General features: G+C 36.5%; 1 protein-coding gene across 3 annotated transcripts in view; it reads right to left on the reverse strand.

Annotated features, from left to right (window-relative positions):
- Nucleotides 1-24,925, reverse strand: part of LOC138330346 (G-protein coupled receptor GRL101-like) — an 85,132-nt gene that overhangs the window by 55,397 nt on the left and 4,810 nt on the right. For all 3 annotated transcript variants that reach the window (XM_069277911.1, XM_069277912.1, XM_069277910.1), the window contains exons 2-4: nucleotides 13,427-13,497; nucleotides 11,107-11,496; nucleotides 6,094-6,199 (exon numbers count right to left, since the gene is read on the reverse strand). In XM_069277911.1, the coding sequence (XP_069134012.1) occupies nucleotides 6,094-6,199; nucleotides 11,107-11,496; nucleotides 13,427-13,497 (567 nt within the window). The remainder of the gene's footprint in view (nucleotides 1-6,093; nucleotides 6,200-11,106; nucleotides 11,497-13,426; nucleotides 13,498-24,925) is intronic.

The following is a 24,925-nucleotide window of genomic DNA, read 5'->3' on the forward strand; positions in this document are numbered from 1 at the left end:
ACAAATTTCATTTTATTTGTATGTTTAAGTCATTAAAACCTTGGTGCCTATCAGCAGGGGCGGCGGTAGCACAATTCTGACACTCAAAAAGAAATGATTGTCATTTTCACAAATGTTACCAAAATGATACACATATAGTCTGGTGCCAAATGTACACGAAAAAGGTCATTTCTGTAGATAAAGTAACATGGTAGACTAATAGCAATAGGTTAGAAAAGATATTGTTTAAAAGAAGAAAAAGGTAAGAATTTAACATTTTCATCTAGGTTGACCCAGTTTCTTAAATTAGGGAAAAGAATTATGTTGTTGTAGTGGACAGTCGATAATTTGGAATTCGAGAGTGATTGTTATTCTCTGCATAATTAAACCGAAACTGTAATTACATTGTATGATAACAAAGTGTATATATATGTATATCGCGTATAAGTGATAATTCAACCGGCACTGGTATGATTTGCTTTACATATTACAAAATTTGAATCAACATGGATGTTCTTTCACGTATACACTGTTATATATATAATTAAACACCAACAAAGCATCTAACCATATGATTTGTTTACATATATGTTTACATTTTGTTCAAAACATAAATAGAGATACATGTATATGTATGTATAATTAAGAGATGCAATTATTAATTTTTGACCATTATATTATAATATCTAACTTAATAGAAATTTTGCATGCGAGTAGCCTAGACTACCAGAACAATATTTAAACTGGAAGTCATTGCAGAATTTACCTTCTTCCGTTTATTTTTCACCATTTTCGCAGGTAAAACTTAACAAGTAATGCAATAGCATGCTGCACATCTCAATAAAAACTTGAAACTTGGCATGTTAATAGCCAAGACAGCCAAAATAATATTTAAAGCGGAAGCCATTGAAAAATATACCTACTTCCGGTATTTCCAAGATGACCGCCTAATGAATCATCGAAACTATGAGAAGTAATGAACAATACACTGAACGTTTAAATAAACGCATTAAACTCGGCATGTTAATAGCTAGGCCTTATTAACAGTTGAACAGTACAGTTGTCTTTACAAAAACGCATGACTTGTGTTACACGGTATTTTCGTAAATATCAAATGTATAGTTTTTTTTATCAGACAACTAACATATATAGGTAAAACCTATTCGTAATTTTATTCTATTTCCGGTATTTTAAAAATGGCGACTATGCGAAAGTCGAAATATGAATAAAAGAACATGTTGAAGTATTGATACGTTTACATTCTTTATATTTTTATTCGCATTTTAAGTAACAATACTAAATTTTGTAAATAACATATAATTAAAAACAAAGAAAAATTAATAGATAACAGACATCCATTTCTGGTCACTTCGTATTATCACGTGGTGGTAAAATCGAAAGGTCATAGTACATTTGAAATACTTCATTGAAGAGGTTTGACAGAACTTTAACAACTTTAAAATGAGTATGATTGTTATTAAGCAAAAGTTTGCTAACTCCCGGTAGGCAATAGAAATATGATAAATATCAATTTATTCAGCTTTATTCCATGTACTCTTTAAATCAGACTTGCGATCGATACTGTCAAGATTGGAATCTTTGATCGTATATATTTCGGATAACTTATGCACAGTTGCATTAATATGAAAGTAATCATTTTAATTTGGATTTTTCATTCAGGGAATAAAAATTCGAAACTAGAAGCATTTACATTTGTGTGTGTGTGTGTGGTTTTTTTTTTCATTTTTTTTTGGTCATTTTACTGATATATTTTGCTTTGCATTAACATCCGGAACAAAACATTTGGTATAACCGGAAGTGCTTTTTAGTAGCTTAAGTATTTTTGATAAAGCAATGTGTTTCATAATACTTTTATTATGTATAATCCCACCTTGTTAACAGAGTCAGTTAGCCAATATGTTTTGCTTTATTGTAGTTCATAGTTTGCCAAGTTTCATGGTTTTATAAAAATGTGCAGCTTGTTATTTCATTACTTTTCTCAGTTTCAACACGAAAATGGCGGCCATCTTGAAAAATAACGGAAACAGGCACTTTTTGTGATGGCTCCCACCCTTATTCGCTTTTAGATAGTCGTGAATACTTGCATGAAAAAGTTTCGTGCTTATACTATTAAAATGCACGATTTTCCTATTTTGACCGTATGCCGTTCTACTAGATCGAGGAACACATTGTAGTTTGCATGATACGTATAATCGAAATATGTAGAACGTATTAAATTTATTGAAACAAAGATGTAATAAGTTGTAAAGCCGGTTCGTTTACAGCACTGTAGGCCTATCTTTTGTTGTTCATGTTACTTGTCCGATTCGGTCAACATCCGTATATTCAGATAAGTAAACATGAACTGATAAATCTAGAACTCAAGTGAACGCAAAGTTTGAAAACGATGGCGCATCACAACTACGTTAAAGATGCTCCAACGCTGAAAAAAGGTATTTTTCACTTAAACAAGAGGCCCAAAGGGCCTTAACGGTCATCTGACTACCTTGGCAATAGTAAAATTAATTGTATATGGTGTCACTTTGTCAGGAACATGTCAGGATCATTTTCAATTTCTTTCAACAAATTATATTTCAAACAAGAGGCCCAAGGGCCTTAACATATAGGAAATTAATTAGATATATATATAAGCCATCTTCGATTTGGGATCAACCTAAAAATACTTTGTCAGGACCATGTCAGGATGATTTCATGCAAGTTTCAGCCAAATTGCACCGGTAGAACTTGAGAAGAAGTTCAAAATGTGTTTCAAGATGGCGGCTGTGGGGGGCCATCTTGGATTTTGGATCAACCCGAAAAATAACAAACACTTTGTCAGAGGACAATGTTATTTCATTACTTTTCTAGGATCATTTCAGGCGAGTTTCAGTGCTTATACTATTTAAAATCACGATTTTCCTATTTTGACCGTACATTGCATGATACGTATAATCGAAATATGTAGAACGTATTAAAATTTATTGAAACAAAGATGTAATAAAAAAACGGGAGCAGACAATTTTAGATTAGTATTTTTCTTTAATTACAAAAGTTACTTACAACTACTTTACACCATTACCACCATTGAAAAGTTTGAGCTTCTAATTTTACTTCCAAGTTAAAATATAAAAAAATATTAATTGCATCCCGAAAAAATTCCATGGCACTATATCCTATATAGAATGAAGTACTGACTACGCATGCACAAAAGACAAAATTAATTATTTTATACAATAATTTTTGTGTTAATTAGACCTATATATACACAATTAAACACCAATTTTTGTTCAAATGATGAATATCAGTTATGCTTTGTCGGCGGTGGAGCATCTTTAAATATCTTACAATGTTATATGTGTGTGTTTAGTAGTCGGAGGATAAATATCAAACTTTACCACTGTAATAAAGTCAGGAATCATCAAGGAAATTTCTCTTCAAATGGTATTGTTTTCAATCCTTCATTAGGAAGATTGTTTCATATCGATATTCTATGCTTCATATTCGTTTTTGGACAAAAAAGTACATGTACACTGTTTTAGTGTTAGTTTCTGCTCCCGTTTAGCGCTCAGCATACAGGGAGTGGGACGACTGGTTCGCCCGTTGTCAGTATAATGTGACTGGTTGGGGTGAGTTGCTTGGTGTCTTCGGCGGCATGCTTCAGTGATATAGCACTATAAAAAGGGCAACAGTTCCACTATACAAGAAGACACAACACGAATATACCGCAGTCTCCCAAAACACGCACCTCGCACAACATACACGCAACACACCACATACATGGGAGGTCGTCCTTACATGACCATAGCTGTTAATAGGACGTTAATTAATCAAACAAACAAACAAACACTGTTTTAGGAGCTATCTTACTTTCCAGTAGCGGCAGAATCTTCCAAGTCACTGAACATCAGGATATGGTAAAAAATAATGCAATCCAAGTGACCTTGCACGATGACTTTCTATCAAATTCTTTGTTTGATAGAACAAGAGGCCCATGGGCCTTAACGGTCAGCTGATATTTGATACAAATTAGTTACATACTTTTCCAGCCATCTGATGTCGTTTGTTCACGAAATAGGAACATACATCTAATAGGTCTATATACAAATTTTCATTAAGCTTCGTGCATATTTACTCATATTACAGTGTTCACAAGGTTAAATAATTATCATTGCAAAGGGCAATAACTCCGTAAGTGATTGTTAAATCAAGCTGATTTTCAAACTCGTCCGAGATCTTTCCAATGTTAAGATCGGTGCATATTTACTCAAGTTATCTTGTTCACAAGATTCAATAATTATAATTGCAAAGAGCAATAACTCTGTAAGTTACGATCTAATCAGATCAATTTTCTAACTTGTCTGAGATCTTTCCACTTTTAGTATAAATACAAAGTTTCATGAAGCTGAAGGCATATTTATTCAAGTTATCGTATTCACAATGTCCAATAATACTTATTAGTGCAAAGGACAATAACCCCGTAAATTACAGTCGAATCAGTCTGATTTTCGAAGTTGTCCGAGATCTTTCTTATGTTAGTCTACACAAAGTTTCGTAAAGATCGGTTTTTATTTACTCAAGTTATCGCGTTCACAATGTCAAAAAATAATTATTAGTGCAAAGGGCAATAACTCAGTAAATTACCTATGAATCAAGCTGATTTTCAAACTCATCCGAGATCTTTCCAATGTTAGTCTACAGTGTTTCATTAAGCTCGGTTCATATTTACTCAACTTATTGTGTTCACAAGGTCCAATAATAATTATTAGTGCAAAGGGCAATAACTCCGTAAATTACCTATGAATCAAGCTGATTTTCAAACTCGTCTGAGATCTTTCAAATGGTAGTCTACACACAAAGTATTTACTTTAGTGCAAAGGGAAATAACTCCGTAAATTACTGTCGAATCACGCTTTTAGAACTCGTCTGAGATCTTTCCAATGTTAGTCTGCATACGAAGTTTAATTAGCCTCGGTTTTGTATTTACTCAAGTTATCACGTTAACAAGGGAAAGTTAACGGACGACGCACGATGCAGGACGACGGACAAAAGACTCACAGTAGGTTACCATGACCATGGTCAGGTGACTTAAAAATCAATTTCAGTAGTCGATAGAGCTACCATAACGTTTGTGTAAACTGACCAGTTATACCATTTATAGTTTCAGTATCCTTTTTTATTTCTTTGTAACTCTCCCTTTCCAATATTAAAATCATAGATTTTTTATCAACCAAAGTGTTTGTATATTATCTAGGCAATGAGATGCATGGTCCGGAACCAATGTTCCGAATTTCAAATAGATATACTACGAGATCATATCAACTTCAAGGTATTGTTTGAGGAACAACCTGCACCTTGCAATATTTATGCATCGAGCTTATAGCCTGATTGTCATGAATTATTTATGGTAAATCGTATAGAATCAAGCGATATAGATTTCGAAAATCATACAAATTATCTTTAATAGAAATAACTGATCAAACTGAGTCAATTACCTCCCTTTAGTTGTAACAATTGAAAAATATATGCATTTACACAGTTTCAAACTGTTAGATTGTGCTTTCTAGATAAATGAATGAAAATTTAGCAAAATCAACTATAATGAAAGTCATTAAAAAAAAAACGAGAATTTCAGTCCCTTGTGAGGGTAGTACAGTAGATTTGTAAAATTCAGCAAAATGAAGTGCAGGCTTTAATTATGTACACACAATTTTTTAGCCTCTTAAATAACACCTATACAAAAGTATATATTTCTATTTATCTACACAACATTTGCAATAGCTCTGTTACGGGTTGAGTCCGGATTAAATCGGTTCCGACTTTATGCACACTGGAAGTCACGTGATTTTATACAAAGTCAAGGCATGCTTACTTCCGGCGTCGGTAGCAACTGCGAAGCGAGGATACAGTCACTTGACAGTATGACGCCGAAACGGCATGTATGCGTTGTGCCATGGTGTAATTTGGACAGGGGGAAACTTGGACGGTATGGTTTTATGCAAGGTGTTATTTATTTTCGCTCTCTGGCGCTACAAAGAACCCATTCAGCCAGACATATGCTATCTTTGTCGAAAGTGATGTCTAGAAATTCGGGTTCACCAAGTTTGCTCAACTTACATGTTACGGAACCATCTCAATGGTATAAGTGAAGAATCTGCCGTCGTACATGTTAATACCAATGTCTCCTGGAAGTTCACCTCTATCGGTCCAGTAAGATTCAGTCCTGTTAAAGAACAAGAGGCACAAGGGCCTTAACGATCATCTGACTACCTCGGCAATAGTCAAATTAATCATATATGGTGTCATGGTAGCCAACTTCGATTTTTGATCAACCAGATCATGTCAAGATCATTTCATGCAAGTTTTAGCTAAATCGCACTTGCAGAACTTGAAAAGAAGTTCAAAATGTGTTTCAAAGATGACGGCTGTGGCAGCCATCTTGGATTTCGGATCGACCCGAAAAATAACAACACTTTGTCGGGACCATGTCAGGATCATTTCATGCAAGTTTCAGCTTAATCGCACCAGTAGAACTTGAGCAGCTCGAAATGTGTTTTCAAGATGGCGGCTGTGACGGCCATCTTGGATTTCGGATCGACCCGAAAAATAGTAACACTTTGTCGGGACCATGTCAGGATCATTTCATGCAAGTTTAAGCTAAATCGCACCAGTAGAACTTGAGAAGAAGTTCAAAATGTGTTTTCAAGATGGCGACCATCTTGGATTTCGGATCGACCCGAAAAATAACAACACTTGGTCGGGACCATGTCAGGATCATTTAATGCAAGTTTCAGCTAAATCGCACTTGAGAAGAAGTTCAAATGTGTTTTCAAGATGGCGGCTGTGGCGGCCAGCTTGGATTTCGGATTGACACGAAAAATAACAACGCTTGGTCGGGACTATGTCAGGATCATTCCATGTAAGTTTCAGCTAAATCGCTCTGGTAGAACTTGAGAAGAAATTCAAAATGTGAAAAGTTAACGAACAGTGGATGACGACGGACGAAACATGGCGACTATAGGTCATCCTGACCCTTCGGGTCAGATGACCTAAAAAGTAACCACATAAAGTATTAAAATGAAATTACTTGTATACAGGCATTATAAATAGATAAAATATCTTTTTAAAAATATACTTAGTGATATTTAAATAATTTAGGGTGGTAATGCTTTGGTACATGTACGTACAATGTATACATGCACGGGGTCACTTATTATACATTGTAACGTACACAAACATGTGAGGGCCGGGCAGTGCGCTTCTGAGGCTGTCAGCGAGTCATTGTTCATACGTCACTGCACTTGACCAGGTGTGATACAAGTTGGCACAAAATCAAAATATGCCGCTGCCAAATAACAAATGGTATACATGCATATGAGTGATTATGACAGCAGGTAAATCGAGAGGGGAGTGGGGATAGGGAGGGGTAGGGTGTTGTGTTGTGTTGTCTGTGAATTATAAAGCAAATATTAGACCTCTGACTGGGTCAGGTAAATGCTACAGGTGAGTGTCCACATTGATATATACATATAAAACGGGTACGAGGACCTGCTCCGGAGATATCTACATGTGAAACATAACTACCTAACCGCTAGACCTAGGGTTTATAATCAAACGTATATGTACACAATAAATGTAAGTTAAAACAAGAGGCACAAGGGCCTTAACGGTCATCTGCCTACCTCGGCAATAGACAAATTAATCATATATGGTGTCATGGTAGCTACCTTCGATGTGGGATCAACTCGATTATATCAGGATCATTTCATGCAAGTTTCAGCTAAATCGCACTTGTAGAACTTGAGAAGGAGTTCAAAATGTGTTTTGAAGATGGCGACTGTGATTTCGGATCGACCCATGTGCATGTGGGAATCACTTCATCTCTTTTTCACTTACGAAATGAAAAAAAAAAAAAAGTTAAATGTCTGATTTGACAGAAATCCAGCCATTACTTCAGAAAACAAGGCAGACATCATTGATTTGTTTGTTTGTTTGATTAATTAACGTCCTATTAACAGCTATGGTCATGTAAGGACGGTCTCCCATGTATGCGGTGTGTTGCGTGTATCATTGAATACACAAGTGCACTGACTTAACTGTCAACGTAGTGGTCGCTGTCATCTCGGTAAGTGACTGAGAGTTGACTGAGAGTTGATCATGACCACGATATTCCTCTCTGCGGGCCCGCTGATCACCATTTTCAGGATAATGTGGCATGTCCGATAGCACTTCAAAACGCTATCTCTTCTCAGAAGTATTGCTGGCGGCGCTAATGATTGTTGAAAGTGCTTTACGGATTGATCTCTTCTGAGTACTGGTTCAGTTTCTACTGTAACTTCTGATCGACGCTTCATTTCGGTGGCGCGGCATCATCGAAATTTGACAGCATATTTAGAAATGTCTGGCATAAAGTGTGTAAAACTAGTTTTCGCCAATGTTTTTTGCGGTAAACGGAAAGCAGTTGGGTTTGTAATGCCATCTTTTATGCAGCCATTAAACAGAGAACGTGCATTCTGGTCAGTTTTTTTTCTAAAAAGCATCTTCAACAATTTTACCTAACATTTTTTTATATCCAGTCCCATACATTCTTTTTTCACATATCGCCTCATTGTTTGACAGTCCCTTTTTCAAATTTAGTTTCAGTTGGTGGTGAAACTCTAATCCCCGTGTAACAACATGTACAGAAATGGTGTACCAAATGCAATGTCTCAAATTAAACAAAGAAAATAATATTTGGCTCTTCTGAAATACTCTACAATTCTCTCGATGTCTCCATCCTCTACAATTTCTCTATGTTGAGTGGGTTTGGAAATTCCTGACTGCAAACCTGTCTTTAAGCAGCCCATCTAGTAATTTACATATTATATGTATTAGGCTGCTTGATGTCTATCCACGCGATTGCTGCTCTGATGTTTTTCATTACATCTTTTTTTTGTGATATTTTGTAGCTGTTGAGCGTTCGCCCCTGTGAGGAAGGCTTCGGGTTCTGTCCCCTGGCCGAGACACACCAAAGTCTTTAATAGTGGTAGTTTTCGCTCCTACTTAGCGCTCAGCATACAAGGAGTGAGACGACTGGTTCGCCCGTTGTCAGTAAAATGTTACCGGGTGGGGTGTGTTGCTTTGTGTCTTCGGCGGCATGCTTCAGTGATATAGCACTATAAAAGGGAAACAGTTCCACTATACAAGAAGACACAACATGAATATACCGCAGTCTCCCAAAACACGCACCTCGCACAACATACACACAACACAGCGCATACATGGGGAGGCCGTCTTTACCTGGCCATAGGTGTTAATAGGAGATTAATTATTTAAACAAACAAACAAAAAGGTGTTGATATTTCCCCAGCTTTAGGTCTTGGCTCACAGTATAAGATGCCTAGTTTTTCAGCCAATATCGGTGTCTGTAAATGTATTCATATCAAGTTGACCATGTTAAATTATGTAGGGACCGCAAAATCAAACCAAAAATAGATTCCTGGAAATTCCCTTTTGGGCACAAGATTTCATAGAGAGGTGAATGTTTCGGAGCCTGCTGATTGGGTATACAGGGCGCATCAGTTTCAGATGTTTAATGTGTGAGTTGGGCAATACATGTAGATGTAAAATATGTAAAGAAATTTTAAAATTCTGTCAAGTGTGTGTCTGACAGGGGGGAGTAATCAATATTGGAATTTCATGAATATTTTGATCATTTTTTGGTGCGGAATTCAACAGAAGATGGCACCCTCCACATAAAAGTTTAGCAAGATGGTAGATCTTAATTTCTTTTTATTCACAGGTACGCGAGATGCCATTCTTCAAGATTAGTGACAGGTGACCAGACTTAAAAACTCCATTTAACCTGGACAGTGACAGTGGCAAACGTTAATATATCGTATATAGAGAAATCATTTGGTTCTGCGGTCTCTGTATGCCAGTCTGTAAATGATAAGTATACAGCTAGTAACATGTGGGATACAACTGGATTTGATGAAATTTAACCGATTTTGTTTGATAAAACAAGAAAATGTATAACTATTTCTCACATGCTTCATTCCATGAAGTATAAATTATATTCAGAATGCATAAACGTTTATTTTTATTTCATGTCACTGTTGTGTTAATTCTGTGTGGAAAATCTTTGTTCTAGACAGAGAGCATAGAACCCATGGCATTGGATTAATTTAGCCCCATGTGAAGTGTTTATACATTTGCAGTCGTACAAAATAAATGATTGTATTTCTCATTGTGTAAGTATCTACAAATGGCTACAATTTCACCCTACCATGATTATGAAACCTAGCTAGGAATATGTGTTTTTTTTCGAATCTTCATTGGTTACTTTTATGAATCTGCTTGAACTAGTACTAGTATCAGATATCGATGTTGAAGGTGTTTCTGGAACACCAAGGACCTGGCTGTTGGCGTTCTCAATACGTGATTCCATATTTTATAGGGAAACTAGGTCTCCAGCTATTTCAACTTGCACCAAGTAATTTATTCATTTGGATCTGTCTGCTCTAATGTAGCATTTGGCAACAAAACACTTAAAAGTATGTGTCACTGTCTGTGTCCGAGATGTTCCGAGACGGGGATGACTTTGGAGATTCCATGAATACTTTGAAATCCGGTGGTTTGGAGTCACCAACACCATTTCCATGGACTAGCACAAAGAAGACGACACATAGTGAACCATTCCCAAATGTGTTTTTTTTTTCTTCTTGATAATTTGAATTTTATTTGAAATTCATATCATATTAGTAAGTAATTTGGACAAATACTTTAGTGCCGATGGTGGGGGTGGTTGAGGTAATCCAAGTATGGTTCCATTTCTGATATATTCATACGCCAAATAAAACGTTTATTGAAAAATAACCAATGATTGGTTTTGTTAGTATATTGAATCCACCTTCAATTAAAAAATAAACATTGCTATCAAAAACAGACATGCTAGTAGTATGATTTTAAACACATCTGTAATCCACTGAGATGTATTTCATAACTAATGACAAATGATTCGTTCATTTTCGCACAACTGGTTTGTTTTATAATGCCATTTTCCATACAGTCATATTTATATACATACTATGGAGGGGAAATGTAGACATATGTAGTTTACGTGTTTGAGATGACCATGTTCTTAGTTACCTTTAGTTGTAGTAGGCACTGCACTTGTGCTAGCCACTGCCGAAGTAGTCGATGATGTAGTTGGACTCGTTGTTTCGAACGGATGCGTTGTTTCAGTAGGACTCGTTGTTTCAGTCGAACTCGTTGTTTCGGACGGACTCGTTGTTACAGTCAGACTCGTTGTTTTGGACGGACTCGTTGTTTCAGTCGTACTCGTTGTTTCAGTTAGACTCGTTGTTTCTGTCGGACTCGTTGTTTTGGACGGTCTCGTTGTTTCAGTCAGACTCGTTGTTTCGGACGGAGACGTTGATACGTAAGGCAGCGTTAATGTTGATGAAGTTGTTGGTGGCTGCGTAGTTGTAACTGCTGTAAGTGACGTTGTTGTGGATTGGGTTATAACTGTTGTACTGTCTGTAACGGGAGAACCCAAGAACAATACAAACATTCCATATGATATTAATGATACAGCAACACGCAACAGTTTAGCCATAGGGTCTAATAAAGCATTGACGTACCAAAAACATCTCCTTATTCAACCCAATACTTTTATTTTATTAGTTGCATCTTACTGTATTTCACAACTTTCACCGACGTATCTCTCCAGCCCGAGGTCATTTTTAATTTTTATATAAGATATGATAATTATTTAAATGCTTGCTTCGTGCAAAGTAATATAGATATTGATGGAGAATAGCTCGACCACATCTTCCTGAAGAACTCGACGTCGGGCTTTTGTGACGTCATAATCGCAATATCGACTTGGGAGTGACGTCACAATAGACAATATCGACTTGGGTGTGACGTCACAATAGGGAATATTGACTCGATGTTTCTAAAAATGGAAACATCGAGTTAATATGCTATATACTGAACGTCATGTGACCATGTGTTAGCCAATGAATAATACCATACGGACCTCAACAAAGGTGCTTTATTTTTATATTTAAGTGAACAGTCGGGCAAGGATGGCTAAAGTCGGTAAAAATGGTGTGACTGTATCCAGTATAATTTCTTATGAAATGGAAAAATAAAATTTCTCGTCAAAATCTGTCTGCGTACGAAGAAATTAATTTAAAGTATGGGAATTCTAAAACGTCCTCCCGGCTCACTATGTCCGTGGTTACATTTCCACGCAGCCTCGCTTTCAATGCTTTCAACTTTTCTTTACTTTAATGGTCAGAATTGGGAAACTAAGCAGAACTTGACCGTCGTATTGATATGTGAGAATTTTTGGAAGGCCAATGAACGCATTTAGACTGGTTTTCTTTGCCCGACTATTCACTTTAAATATGGTAATTATTTTAAATGTTTGCTTCGTGGTATGAAGTGTAGAAATGCATGGAGAATTGTTCGACTACTTCTTACCGAAGAACTCGACGTCCGAATATTGTGTCGTCATAATCGCAATAACAACTTGGGAGTGACATCACAATAGGAATATCGACTCGGGTATGACGTCACAATAGGGAATATTGACAGAGGGATCTTGGCGCCCATCAGAAATTGATCTATGTCTGACAAATTAAAGAGCGATCTTTTTGCTTTCCAAATTGATGTGCCCGCAGGTAGGGCGTTAGAATTGTACCTGCTGCCCCTATTGCATGATCGTAAAAGGCGACTAAATTTAGGATCTTATATTTTTTCTTCTTCCTAACTGGCTTTATCTTTACTAATGCCTCCCTTGGCACCGCCTCACTTTTGGCCTTGAGTTGAGCGTTCGCCCCTGTGAGGAAGGCTCTGGGTTATGTCCCCTGGCCGAGACACACCAAAGTGGTAGTTTCTGCTTAGCACTCAGCATACAGGGAGTGGGACGACTGGTTCGCCCGTTGTCAGTATAATGTGACCGGGTGGGGTGTTGCTTGGTGTCTTCGGCGGCATGCTTCAGTGATATAGCACTATAAAAAGGGCAACAGTTCCACTATACAAGAAGACACAACACGAACATATCGCAGTCTCCCAAAAGACGCACCTCACACTCACACGCTACACACTACAAACATGGGAGGCCGTCCTTACATGACCCTGGCTGTTAATAGGACGTTAATTAAACAAACAAACATTATATCAGCTTCATAGAATAATCGTATCTAATCAAACCATAAAAGAATAGTAAAGCTTAACGGTAAAAATGTGTTTAAAATTAATATACTGAAAAGCCGAGAACCATGCGGATAAACCTGACGTCAGTTTCTGCAGTTTATATTCTCTTTGTTTTCTGTGTTTGTATATTACAGAGTTATCTGCAATCTATATGTATTACGAATCACACACAAGGTATTAATTAGTGTGAAGTTGGTAGGGTACATCATTGGATACATGTAACTAGTTAATATGTACTTACGGTTCATGACAGATAGGCTTGTAAATGATAGGATTAGCAATATCACACAGACGCAACGCATCGTGACGTCTCTGAAAAAAATCGACAAAAGAAGTTCTTTTGATACGTTTCCACTGGAACACATTTCCAATACTGGTATACAAATTTATTTCAAATTGTAAAATGACTTCTGCTTGTACTTTTCATCTAAACATACATAAAGCGATTATCTATACAATCCGCCTACATTATACGTTGCGGTCTGATACCGTGGGTTACACAATACGATCTACTAGCATTGCGGTCCCCACATTTCACCTCTGTAAACGGCTCACAGTTTCAAGATTCAAAAACGTATTTCGGACGCATACTTAATTCTTTAATACTTATTGTAAGTTTACTTTTGTATCATTTTCTTGTAAACGACTGTCAGTTCTGACATATACTGAGAATAAAAAGAAAGGTATGACTTTTTTAAAGTAAAATATGCTGAAAGAAAATAGTATTTTGCAGTCTTGAAAGGCTGCATGTGTATTGGGTAAGGTCCAGGTGCAAATCACGGGTGGTTCAAACCACGTGCATTGATCCGTGACGGAACTCTCATCCCACATCGTGCTAGAGATTTTTTTAGACTCGCTTTCATTCTACTGTATGGAAGGTTTACGTGTCACTCCTAAAGTGTTGTTCAGATATCCAGGGTGTGGAAAACCATCTATTCGTATGCTGTTTCAACGCAAGAAGAATGGGATGGTTGTCGAAAGAACGTCGGGAAAGGGCAATCGGCTTGTTGAAATATGGTTTGACCCAAAGAGTTGCTGCAGGCCGTGTTGGTGCGTCACAAAAGAAACAAGTACTCATTGTAATGGACACCATTACATAGTCCCCAAAACGCATCCCCAATTGCAACAAATCAAGAATGCAGTTGCACAGTGTATATGAACATCTTGAGAGAATTTTGATGTACTTTTATATAGGAATTCAGAGTCTCCTAAAATTTACATAACTACATAACTCGGTGATCATGACCCAGGACATGGCCATGCCTTGTACCTGCGTATAGTGCCCACCCCAACTTTTCACTTGATAATTTATGAAAAAGTGCGCACTATACGCGCAAAAATACGGTAATACAAAGCTATTTTCAGAGGAATTGATTTAGCAGTTATCATGACTGTATGGCATCCCTTAAAATCTAAGTTAAAACCCCCATTAACCAATTTTCAATGAATTACTGACGAAAAATTGAAAACAGGAAGTTGGCCCAGCGACAGTCTTTTAAAATTTTTATTGAAATCAGTGACCAAAATATAAAAAAAACAGGAAGTTAGCTCAGCGGCTATCTTGGAATACCAAAAATCTTTACGAAAATGTATGTAGTTCGCCAATTTTCATTGAGATCGGTGATCGAAACCTGAAGAACAGGAAATGAGCCAGCGGCCATCTTGGAATAGCAAAATCTTTACGAAAACGTTTGCATGTTGTTCGCCATCCCTAAATATTCCTATAGGCACACACTATAGGGTCTGTCTACCACGTTTCATGATCACCGGCCCTGTAGTTTCTGAGAAAAGTGTCGGAAACCATTTCGGGGGAAGAAAGTGGAAGAAATAAGAATAAAAATAATAATAATTAACTTACATAATATATAATAATATTAATAAAAAATACTGTTAGAAATATCTTCATAATTCCAGCTGTTACGAATTCAGAATTATTTTTTAAGTGTTCCAGCAAAATTAAAGTATTTTATTTTTCTTGCTTTTTGAGAAAATCAACTTTTTATGTTCCTGTTCCCCCGATGCAAAAATTCACTTGGAAGGTCTTTATCACTACGGTGTTGATTCCGGTTGAAAACAAGCATTTTGACGCCTTCGGATTTGCGAATTCAAACACAACAAAAGTAGCGGAACAATATCAATAAACCAGATATTTTCAGCACTAATATCGAGATTAATCAGACATAGAGACTCGATACCAGGTAATAAGAATTTCCTGTAACAGTTACGATAAGAAAATATTGCGATGTGAGTAAATACATTTTTAATTTCTTTATTCTGATTACCATTTCTAAATTTGACGATTTGATCCCGAACATCCAATGATGTCACTTTTAGTAGGAGTGAATGAAATTTCAGTCAGTCCCGCCAAACAGTGACGTCACAATCATCGGAATGACGTCGCTTACATATGTCCCACGGTAGTAAAATAGAAAACGCAACAGTAGGTCTAGGCTACAATGTAACTATTACAGCGTTTGTAGATATAATGCTTCGTTTAGTAGATGAATTTCATGAAATATAGCACAAAAACATCATTAACATGCTTCTGAAACATATAATTAATGATTTGAATTGAATATGTTTGACATTGTGTGTAAAAAACCTTTTTTGGTCTTTCGCCGTCGAAAACCGATGAAACCGCGGTACTGGGTTGCAAGCAGCTATCGTGATTTTTTCGTGTTATTTTTTATTCATTAAAAAAGAAGAGATCTTTGAAGACTTAAATATTCACATGAACTATCTTTATTCCAAAAAGTTTCGGCATTCATTTTTTATTTTTTATTTGAGTTGAATGCATCAAATCGGATCTGTTTCCGACATCGACTGTATAGGCCTACCTGCAGTTATCGTGATTTCGCATGCAACTTAGTAGAATTTTACGATGCATACGCAGTAGGCTCGATCGAAAGATATAATCTAAAAAAAGATAATATTATACAATTTCTCACTGCATATAACTTTGATATTCCATGGTAACGTTATAAAATAATGTCGTTTTCTCCGTATCAACGTATCACTAGCCTGTGCTTTGTCTCGGCGAAATCTAACTCTAATTCGACGTTCGAGCATTTCGGCAAAAAATCAATAAAATAACAAACGAACAAAGAAATAACAAAAATCTTTGTGATTTGTGATCAATGTGTTATTATCATTTTTTCACTTTTCTTCATGTTTTAACAACAGCTACACGCACATTACATTTACAAAAGTTGTTTTCCTATTAGGAAATACTAAATCATACATCATCAAATATTTGCTATTAAAGATAGGTGATTAAAATAACAATGTTATCTGCTTCTCATAAAAAAAATCGCTGTATACAAAAAAAGCAGAAATCTGGCTTCTGATCTTTCGATTCTCACCACAGGCGGCATTTTTTTTTCGTTTTTTTTTAACACATCATGCAAACATGCCTATTCAAACTATTCACAAAATCTGGTGAGGGCTACATGTACATGTAGCTATTACTACAAAATAAATAATTATATATCTGAGGATGTACATCGGATACACGGTCAGTATCTTACAGTAGGCCAAGGACGTATCCTTGAATAGGCCTGTTAATTTCATGTTTGTGTTGACACGGAAAGACGAGATGACTCCAGTCTCCTGGACATTAAAACAAATAATTTATTTCATCTAGGCAAATACTAATTTGAAAATTCCATATACCGCCTGCAAGGAGACGTCCTAGGCCTATCGCTACCCACAATGCACTCGATTGTGGTCTTATACATATGTATTATGTAACTTTTCATCGATAATTTGATCCAGATATATCTGTCTTCGACAGTTATATTTAGAACTATGAATATGTGGAAGGAAAGTGTGTACAAGATAAAAACAACCCATCTCAACTGCTATTCCGGTACAGTAAAATGCAATATTGGTCATATCAGCCCAAGCATTGGGGCACGCAAGTTATTCATTACGTAAAATAGTTGCTATGTACGTCATGTCCACATAATCGAAAAATGAATTATATATTATGTAAATATCAGTTAGCTTGTAATAATAATAATACTAAGAAACAGAGCAAAAACAATATGTCCCCCCAACTTCTTCTCTGGAGATGATTCAATCAAACTGGGACAATGGACGACCGACTGCGCTCCGGGTCTCCTCAACAGGAAGATCCGTATATCAGACTAATTCACCTGAGCGGCAGGTTTGTAACAGAACGCACTGTCATCCAACGTCGAATTAGTGCAGAAACTGTCCGAAATCGTCTCCGAGCCGCAAATCTCAAAGCCAGAAGACCTTACGGAGGGCAGATTCCAACTGCGCATCATCGCAGAAACCATGTAAATTGTGCTCGTGCTCATCGCTGCTGAACGCTACATGATTGGTAAAGGACACTGTTTAGTGATGAATCGCGATTTGTTTGTTTGTTTGATTAATTAACGTCCTATTAACAGCTATGGTCATGTAAGGACGGCCTCCCATGTATGCAGTTCTTGTGTGTATGTTGTGCGAGGTGCGTGTTCTGGGAGACTGTGGTATAATGGACAAGCTGATGGGAGCGTTCGAGTTTGGCGAAGGCGCAGTAAATGTTATGCTGCTAAAGAATAAATCTTGGCAAGCGTGTGCGTTCCCACTAAAACCAGCCATAAACATTACAGGAACTGGACAAAGCTCTCATCTAGTAATAGCTAGACATCTTAAACTATGTCGTGAGAACGTTTACACGCTCAATGAGGCGTCGTTGTGTCGCTGTTTTGAACGCCCAGGGTGGTCACACCCGGTTTATTGATGTGTGTGACTTGAATTTGACCCCCCTATCACAACAGGGACAGTAAATCTGCAGAGATTATAACAAAGATACATTAGCAAATAAAATTAAATCAAATTTGATGACATCTTAATGAAATCCAAATAATATTGATGACTCTATACAGCAATACCTTTCATTTTGTTCTCAGTATATTATAATTTGATCATCTATATTAAACCAAACACTTATTTTAAAAGGTTCCTTTTACACATTCAAGAATGAGGCGCCGGATAACCACGAATTGGCAATTTTGATCCTCCGGGAACATCCGGCGTCATAAGGCTCTTTTATGTCATAATGTTGGTGTTAACGCGGTCGTGATATGTTGCCGACACGAACAACGCCGGTATGTCTACAATTAATCACGGTTACTATCCGGTTGTCTCCCGACAATCCATCGGAATGTGTCGGATGATTGACGGACAGTCCGGAGCACTATGGTTTGTGTTGGTCTCCACAAGATTATTTCACAGAGGAACCCGGTGTTGATACGGATATTCACTGAAAACACGACACTCCAAACGTTTAGGTCCGTTTAACTTCCGGGAACACTCCGTGTGCAATCCGTAGATACCAGCGTTCTCCGGAAGGAACAAATTGTACACGGATAGCCCTGGACTTAACAAGAAAACTTCGGTACCAACAAGGATTCTTCAGTACCTACATGGACACCTCGAATGTTACACGGTAATACACAGATCGTACACGGATCGGTATGGACAATTTCTATCTTTGTAGGTCCAGCGAAAAAATTAAACATGTTTCATTTTTCTCCTGGACAAGCTTTGCCATTAAGGAGAGTCCTGGATATTGCCGGATGCATTCACGGCCTTTACACAGTGATGGTGAATTGCCACGGACCGTCCTGGATTGATCCGGCGCCTTATTAATAGGTAAATAGTCACGATTTCCATACGACGTCAGTCGTTTCAATAACAATTACTTTGACGTCATATATAAGGGGGTCGCAAGGTATTAAACAGTCGTCATGTCGTAATATTCTGTGAACCGAGGTCAACAGACGATCATTCCGTGAGCCATTGGCAGAGTTGATTGTGGGGACGGCAATGGACTCCGGAACAGATTTACGATCTGCGTCGAAGAAAGTCTCAACGGAAATTTTGACCAATCAGAATGAAGCTTTATAGCACTTTGGAAAAGACTTAATTAAAGTACTGATTAAAGCGAATAGTCGGGCAAGTGACTGTAAAATCGGTAAAAATGGTATTAATATATCCGGTATAATTTCTTATGAATTAGAAAAATAAAACTTTCCGTCAAAATCGCTGTACATGCGAAGAAAATAATAATATCTATGGGAATCCTAAAAGTCCTCCCGGACGGCTAAGAGTGCAGTTCAATCTTAACGCAATGCGCAACACCCACCACTCTCCGTAGTAAACAAAACATGGCTACCGTAGTTTTGAACCAAAATGTTTCCGCCAAAACAACCAACTGACTCACCTAAAATGCGAAAGGAAAGGCAATGGAGCAGCGACAATCCCAACAACTGACTCGGTAAACATTACGACGCATGGAGAGTGTTAATACAACTTGTTATAGTGAAGAGAACAGTTCAAACGAGCACGCGGCTCCGGACCGCTACTGTACGTACCTAGGCCTACTACGTACCCGGTACTCCCTGCTCAGCTGGATAGTGAGTGAGTCTTCGTATTTTTGATCATTATGTAAATAGTCCCTAGCAGTAATTTTTCATAAATGAGTGGTCACATATGGTCACATGTTTCATACCTGTTCCCCAAACGTCGCGTAAAACGTAACCCTGGGGTAAATAGCGGTTCTTTCGTGGGGCCTCTTTAGGGTAATGAATGCCCTGTATATTTATAAAATGTACCGTTGTAATGCATGTACAGTATAGAATGTAACCGCTAGTGCATTATCAAGCTAAGATTTGTTTCAATTAATCTATAATATTATGCTACCGGTCAATTCATACAGTTTCTGATGTATATATTTATAGATTTTTAATTTGTAAATTTTTGTTCTGTACATGTTCTGTACATGTTCTGGTAGTGTTATACACATACATTGTATATAGGATTTACATTGTAGGTTAATTGGTAAAATTGTATTGTATATGTTCTGATATACACATATACATATGTACATGTAGGTTTTAGCTTGTTCTTTAGATATATATTTGGAGGACACATACAGTATTATTTCTGGTCATAATAATAAATAGTGTTTGTATATTTATTACAACTGTACCTGGTTCATGTGTATATGACAAACTTTACAGAGTTGAAATGTACTGCAGCCATGTATCATTTATAATTATTCTGAATTTTTGTTGGAACTATAGATAATGAATTTTGTATCTTTTTTTTGAAACAATATTTGATTCTATCAAATGCATCAGTGACACATTCACAACTTATAAAATGTTTTTCTCTAAAATAAAAAATAAAAACCTGTAGAATGAACCTACATTTATTCATTTATATATATTTGAAATTGATAATTTCAATTTTTGTCATATTCAACAGATATAAAAAAAATGTTGTGTTCTTTTTTTCAGGCACCATGCATGCATAGTGACATGAATACAGAAAGTTCATCCCTTGGACCTGTATACAAGTGTATGTATACATATACATACAATTAGCATCATATGAAGACTGAAGAATGTTGATATGAGTGCTCTTGAAAGTAAACTTTTCCAATATGGACCTAGAAGATCATGAACAGAACATTTAAACAGTATTAATTTATTAAATGTTCCTTTCAACTGTAATCATTAAATAAAAAATATGATGCAATACTTTTTTCATTGTTTAACTTTGTAGAAATATTTGTTTATATTAGTCCCTCTAGATCCAGTGATTATAATTCTTGCATCCATATGCCGGTCCCATTTGTTTGTCAGGGCTTGTGAGATAGCTTTTCAATTACTTTTAAAAATATAAGGATTTTTTTTTACATATAGCAATATAGATACCATTGTCTTAGCATTTCTAAATTCTACTTTACAAGAGAGTAGACTCAACATATAAATAAAACCATAAAACTAGCAAGTTATCTGAAATGTTAAAAAGCTTTTTGTCTGAACCAAATTTCACATTTATTGTCTATGTGTAACTTGAACATAGACCATTTATGTATTAATAGTGTAGTAACAGTGATTACAAACACATAGACTAAAATGTAGCATGTAGTACTATGTACATCTGTCTTTGATTTGAGTTCTAAACAAAAAAGTGGTACCTATTGGGAAGTTGTGACTTGGGCGGAGGGTGAAATACAGAAGAAATAGCTACACATGGAAAAAAGAAAGATATACAGTACCATATGGATTCAAAGTTGCTCCAAAATCAATGAGACTAAATAACAAAAAAAAGCCATGTAAACCCCAAATATGCAGATGAACCGAGATCAATGATTAAAGCACCCTTTCCAACTTCCAGTTATCTGTAGCTAATTTCTTCCTATATTTTCGACCCCCCCCCCCCCCACTGCAAGTTTACTAACATCCCAACCTCAAAGAATCTTCTGTCATGTTAGGATGAGGCGGAGTGGCGGGGGGCCGCCCCCCACCCCACCGCCGACCCCCACCCCCAACACACACATTACCTAGTTGATTGTCAATTTATGTACATTTTCGCGGTATTCAGGGATTAAAGCCATAGAAAACCAAGGAAGTGGTATACACCAACTGAGGTATAGCTCCTCAAAGGAGGGGAAGGCGCTACTTTCAAACAGAAAATTTGAATTTAGAGGCGATTTTCAACAAATAATTGGAAAATTATACATTTTAAAGTATTAATAAACTGGACAATTAAAAACAGAATAAGAACCCCTCGGCTACAGACAAAGTACTGTGGTACACATTTCTCTTAATTAATTACTTTTCTTCAACTCAATCATCTTTTTCTCCAGAGCACAAAAAAGAACAGGAAACAACAGAAAAGGAAAGTAACATACATGTAGGCCTATATGTTTTCTGGAAATATATATGATGTGTTAATTCTCACAGCATAGGCCTACATGAATGTGAAGAATTAAATATTATCAATGTTTGAGAGAATTTCCTAGTTGTAATTCTATAGCAGCTACATGGAATGTACGTTTTACATATATACATTGTACGATACATATACATCATAAAAGTTTCGTTCCTTCCAGCTGGACATTCATGTCATCTCTCTCCAGAACTCAAATATTGTTTACAAAAAAAAAAAAAAAAAAAAAACAAAAACAGAGACATAGATAATTTAATTAAATCTCTGCAAAAAACTACACGAATAATATTGAACACATATATTGTACTTGTAAAATATCTATGTATGAGCTAATTTATTTTCACATCTTTGACAGCTACATGCATGGACGTTCTTATGGAACGTTTTCGTGTGGTTTTAAATGGGAAATTATGTTACGATTATTTGTATTAACCTTCATGATTCGGTTCATGTAAAATACGACGAATGTGATGCTGCAATAATTGCCCCTTGCCGGGGCCCCATCTCTGCATCGGCCGAATATTTGTGTCGATTTCCATGTACAAGATGCTTTTATCGAAAAAAATTATTACAAAGCATTGTCATTAATGTAAGAATACTTCATTTGCATCAAATGTATCATCTCAAAACAACAATTTGCATACCGCATTAGTGGTTTTATCACACGAAACGAAACCGACACCACTGAGAAACACATGTCCATGTTGACATTTCCACGCAGCCTCGTTTTCAAAGAGTTTGGCGAATTTATATTTAGTACTGTGCTAAATTTACACGGGGCTTCCCCAAAATTTCAATGGTCAAAACTGGACACCGTAAGCAGAACTTGACCATCATTATGGTATACAATGACTTTTGGAAGGCCAAAGAACGCATTTAGACTGGTTTCCTTTGCCCGACTATTCACTTTAATGTAACGATGAAACTTTCTGTAATATTATATTTCTTATTGTAAAGTTTCAGATTTTATTTTAATTTACAAATAATGATAAAAAAATGCAAAATAAAAACAAGAAGCCCTTGGGCCTTAATGGTTATATGACTATTGGCACAAAACAACATAGTCGTAGTATACAGTGTGCCTATAACAATTAAGGTAATACTAGTAACTAAAATTTTTAGCCTATTTGACCCATGTGACCTTGAATGGCGGTCAAGGTCATTCATTTAAACGAACTGTGTAGAACTTCATTCTAGCATGTCACATGCCAATTATCAAGTTTGTAGGCTTCTTAATTATTTACAAGAAATTGTTTAAGATTTTAGGCATTTTGACCCGCGTGAACTTGAATGAAGGTCATGGTAAGTCATTTGAATAATTTAATCCTGCAGATGGTCCACGACAAATATTGTTGCACTCATTCAAGGATTTAAGGATCACAGTTCCAGAAACTGTTCTGTCCCCATGGTTACTTTATAAAAAACATGATTACCCTCCCTTAATGATGTTTAACGACAAATATTATAATCTACTAAAGGGTTAAGGAGAAGTAGGTTTTTAAATTAAAAAAACAACAGCTTAAATTATGTTGGCATTACATTAAAAGCCGCTGCAACAACAATGTTTTAATTGCTTCATTGTAAATGCGCTGAATGGCACTGAACAAACATTGAAGTGTAATAGTGCTCTACACATTTTCTGCAATCGTGGGCAAAAAGGTCATGATGTTTTGCAATTATTTACTTGCATGAATAAGCGCAGAAATTTGACAAATCTTTATCAAAATAAGTGAGCTTTTGTCATGGCGCAGCGTCCGTCCGTCTGTCCGTCAACATTTCTTTTAAATCGCTACTAGTCATAGAGTTCTGCATGGATTGTAACAAAATATGGCCACAAAGATCCTTGGGGGAAGGGGAACAGAACTTGTATAAATTTTGGCTCTGACCTCCCAGAGGCAGGCGGGACGTTGCCCAATAGGAGAAATAGAGGTAAATCCTATATATCGCTACTTTTCCTAGAGTTCTGCATAGATTTTAATCAAATTTGGTCACAAACATCCTTGGGAGATGGGGAACATAACATGTATAAAGTTTGGCTCTGACCCATGTATAAATTTTGGCTCTGACCCCTGGGGGCAGGAGGGGCGGGGCCCAATAGGGAAATTAGCGGTAAATCCTATAAATCGCTACTTGTCCTAGAGTTCTGCATGGATTGTGACCAAATTTGGCCACAAACATCCTTGGAGGATGGGGTACAGAACTTGTATTAATTTTGGCTCTGACACCCCGGGGGCAGGAGGGGCGGGGCCCAATAGGGGAACTAGAAGTAAAAATTCCTTCAGAAAAGAACCTGTTTTCAGAACATTCCTTGTCATTTCAAACCAGGTGAGCGATACAGGCCCTCTGGGCCTCTTGTTTAAACTGAAATAACTTCCGTATTTTCCCGAACTATTTTTCGCTGAAAAACTGAAGTGATGCATACCTGTAATGTTACCATGCGTTCAACCTGTTCACAAAGGAAAATCAGACGACGTTTTGAAAAAATTAAGTATTTCTCGTATACGTAGGTAATGTATAGTTTTACAACCAAATAGTCAAAGAAAAAGTGTTAAAAAGATATATCCATTGGAAAATGGAAAATTAGTACGTATCAGATCCATGTTCAATGATCATAATATGACAGTAATTCATTTCTTTGAGACGCATTATTACGTCATGATTCACATGTGAAAATGGTCGGTTTGGCAACATCAGAACGGTCAGAATAATCGAGGGAAGCGTGTTTAAAAGATATAGTATGAATTTGAAATATAATAAAGATTAATATTATTACGTAACAGAAGCATGTTCAATCGTAAAATGCATTAATTCAGGGAACCGTGGTTGTTTATAATCACAGTAGCCTGCTCATTTTTTGCGGTATTGTTGGCGAGAATAAATCAATTAAACCATTAAACATTATAAAATATCACATAAATAGAGGTAGACGTAATATTTAGATTAATAATTTATGTGCAGAGTTTACCGACAACGATAAAATTAT

This window comes from Argopecten irradians, chromosome 8 (genome assembly GCF_041381155.1).
Source record: "Argopecten irradians isolate NY chromosome 8, Ai_NY, whole genome shotgun sequence".
In the NCBI taxonomy this organism is placed as follows: Eukaryota; Metazoa; Mollusca; class Bivalvia; order Pectinida; family Pectinidae; genus Argopecten; species Argopecten irradians.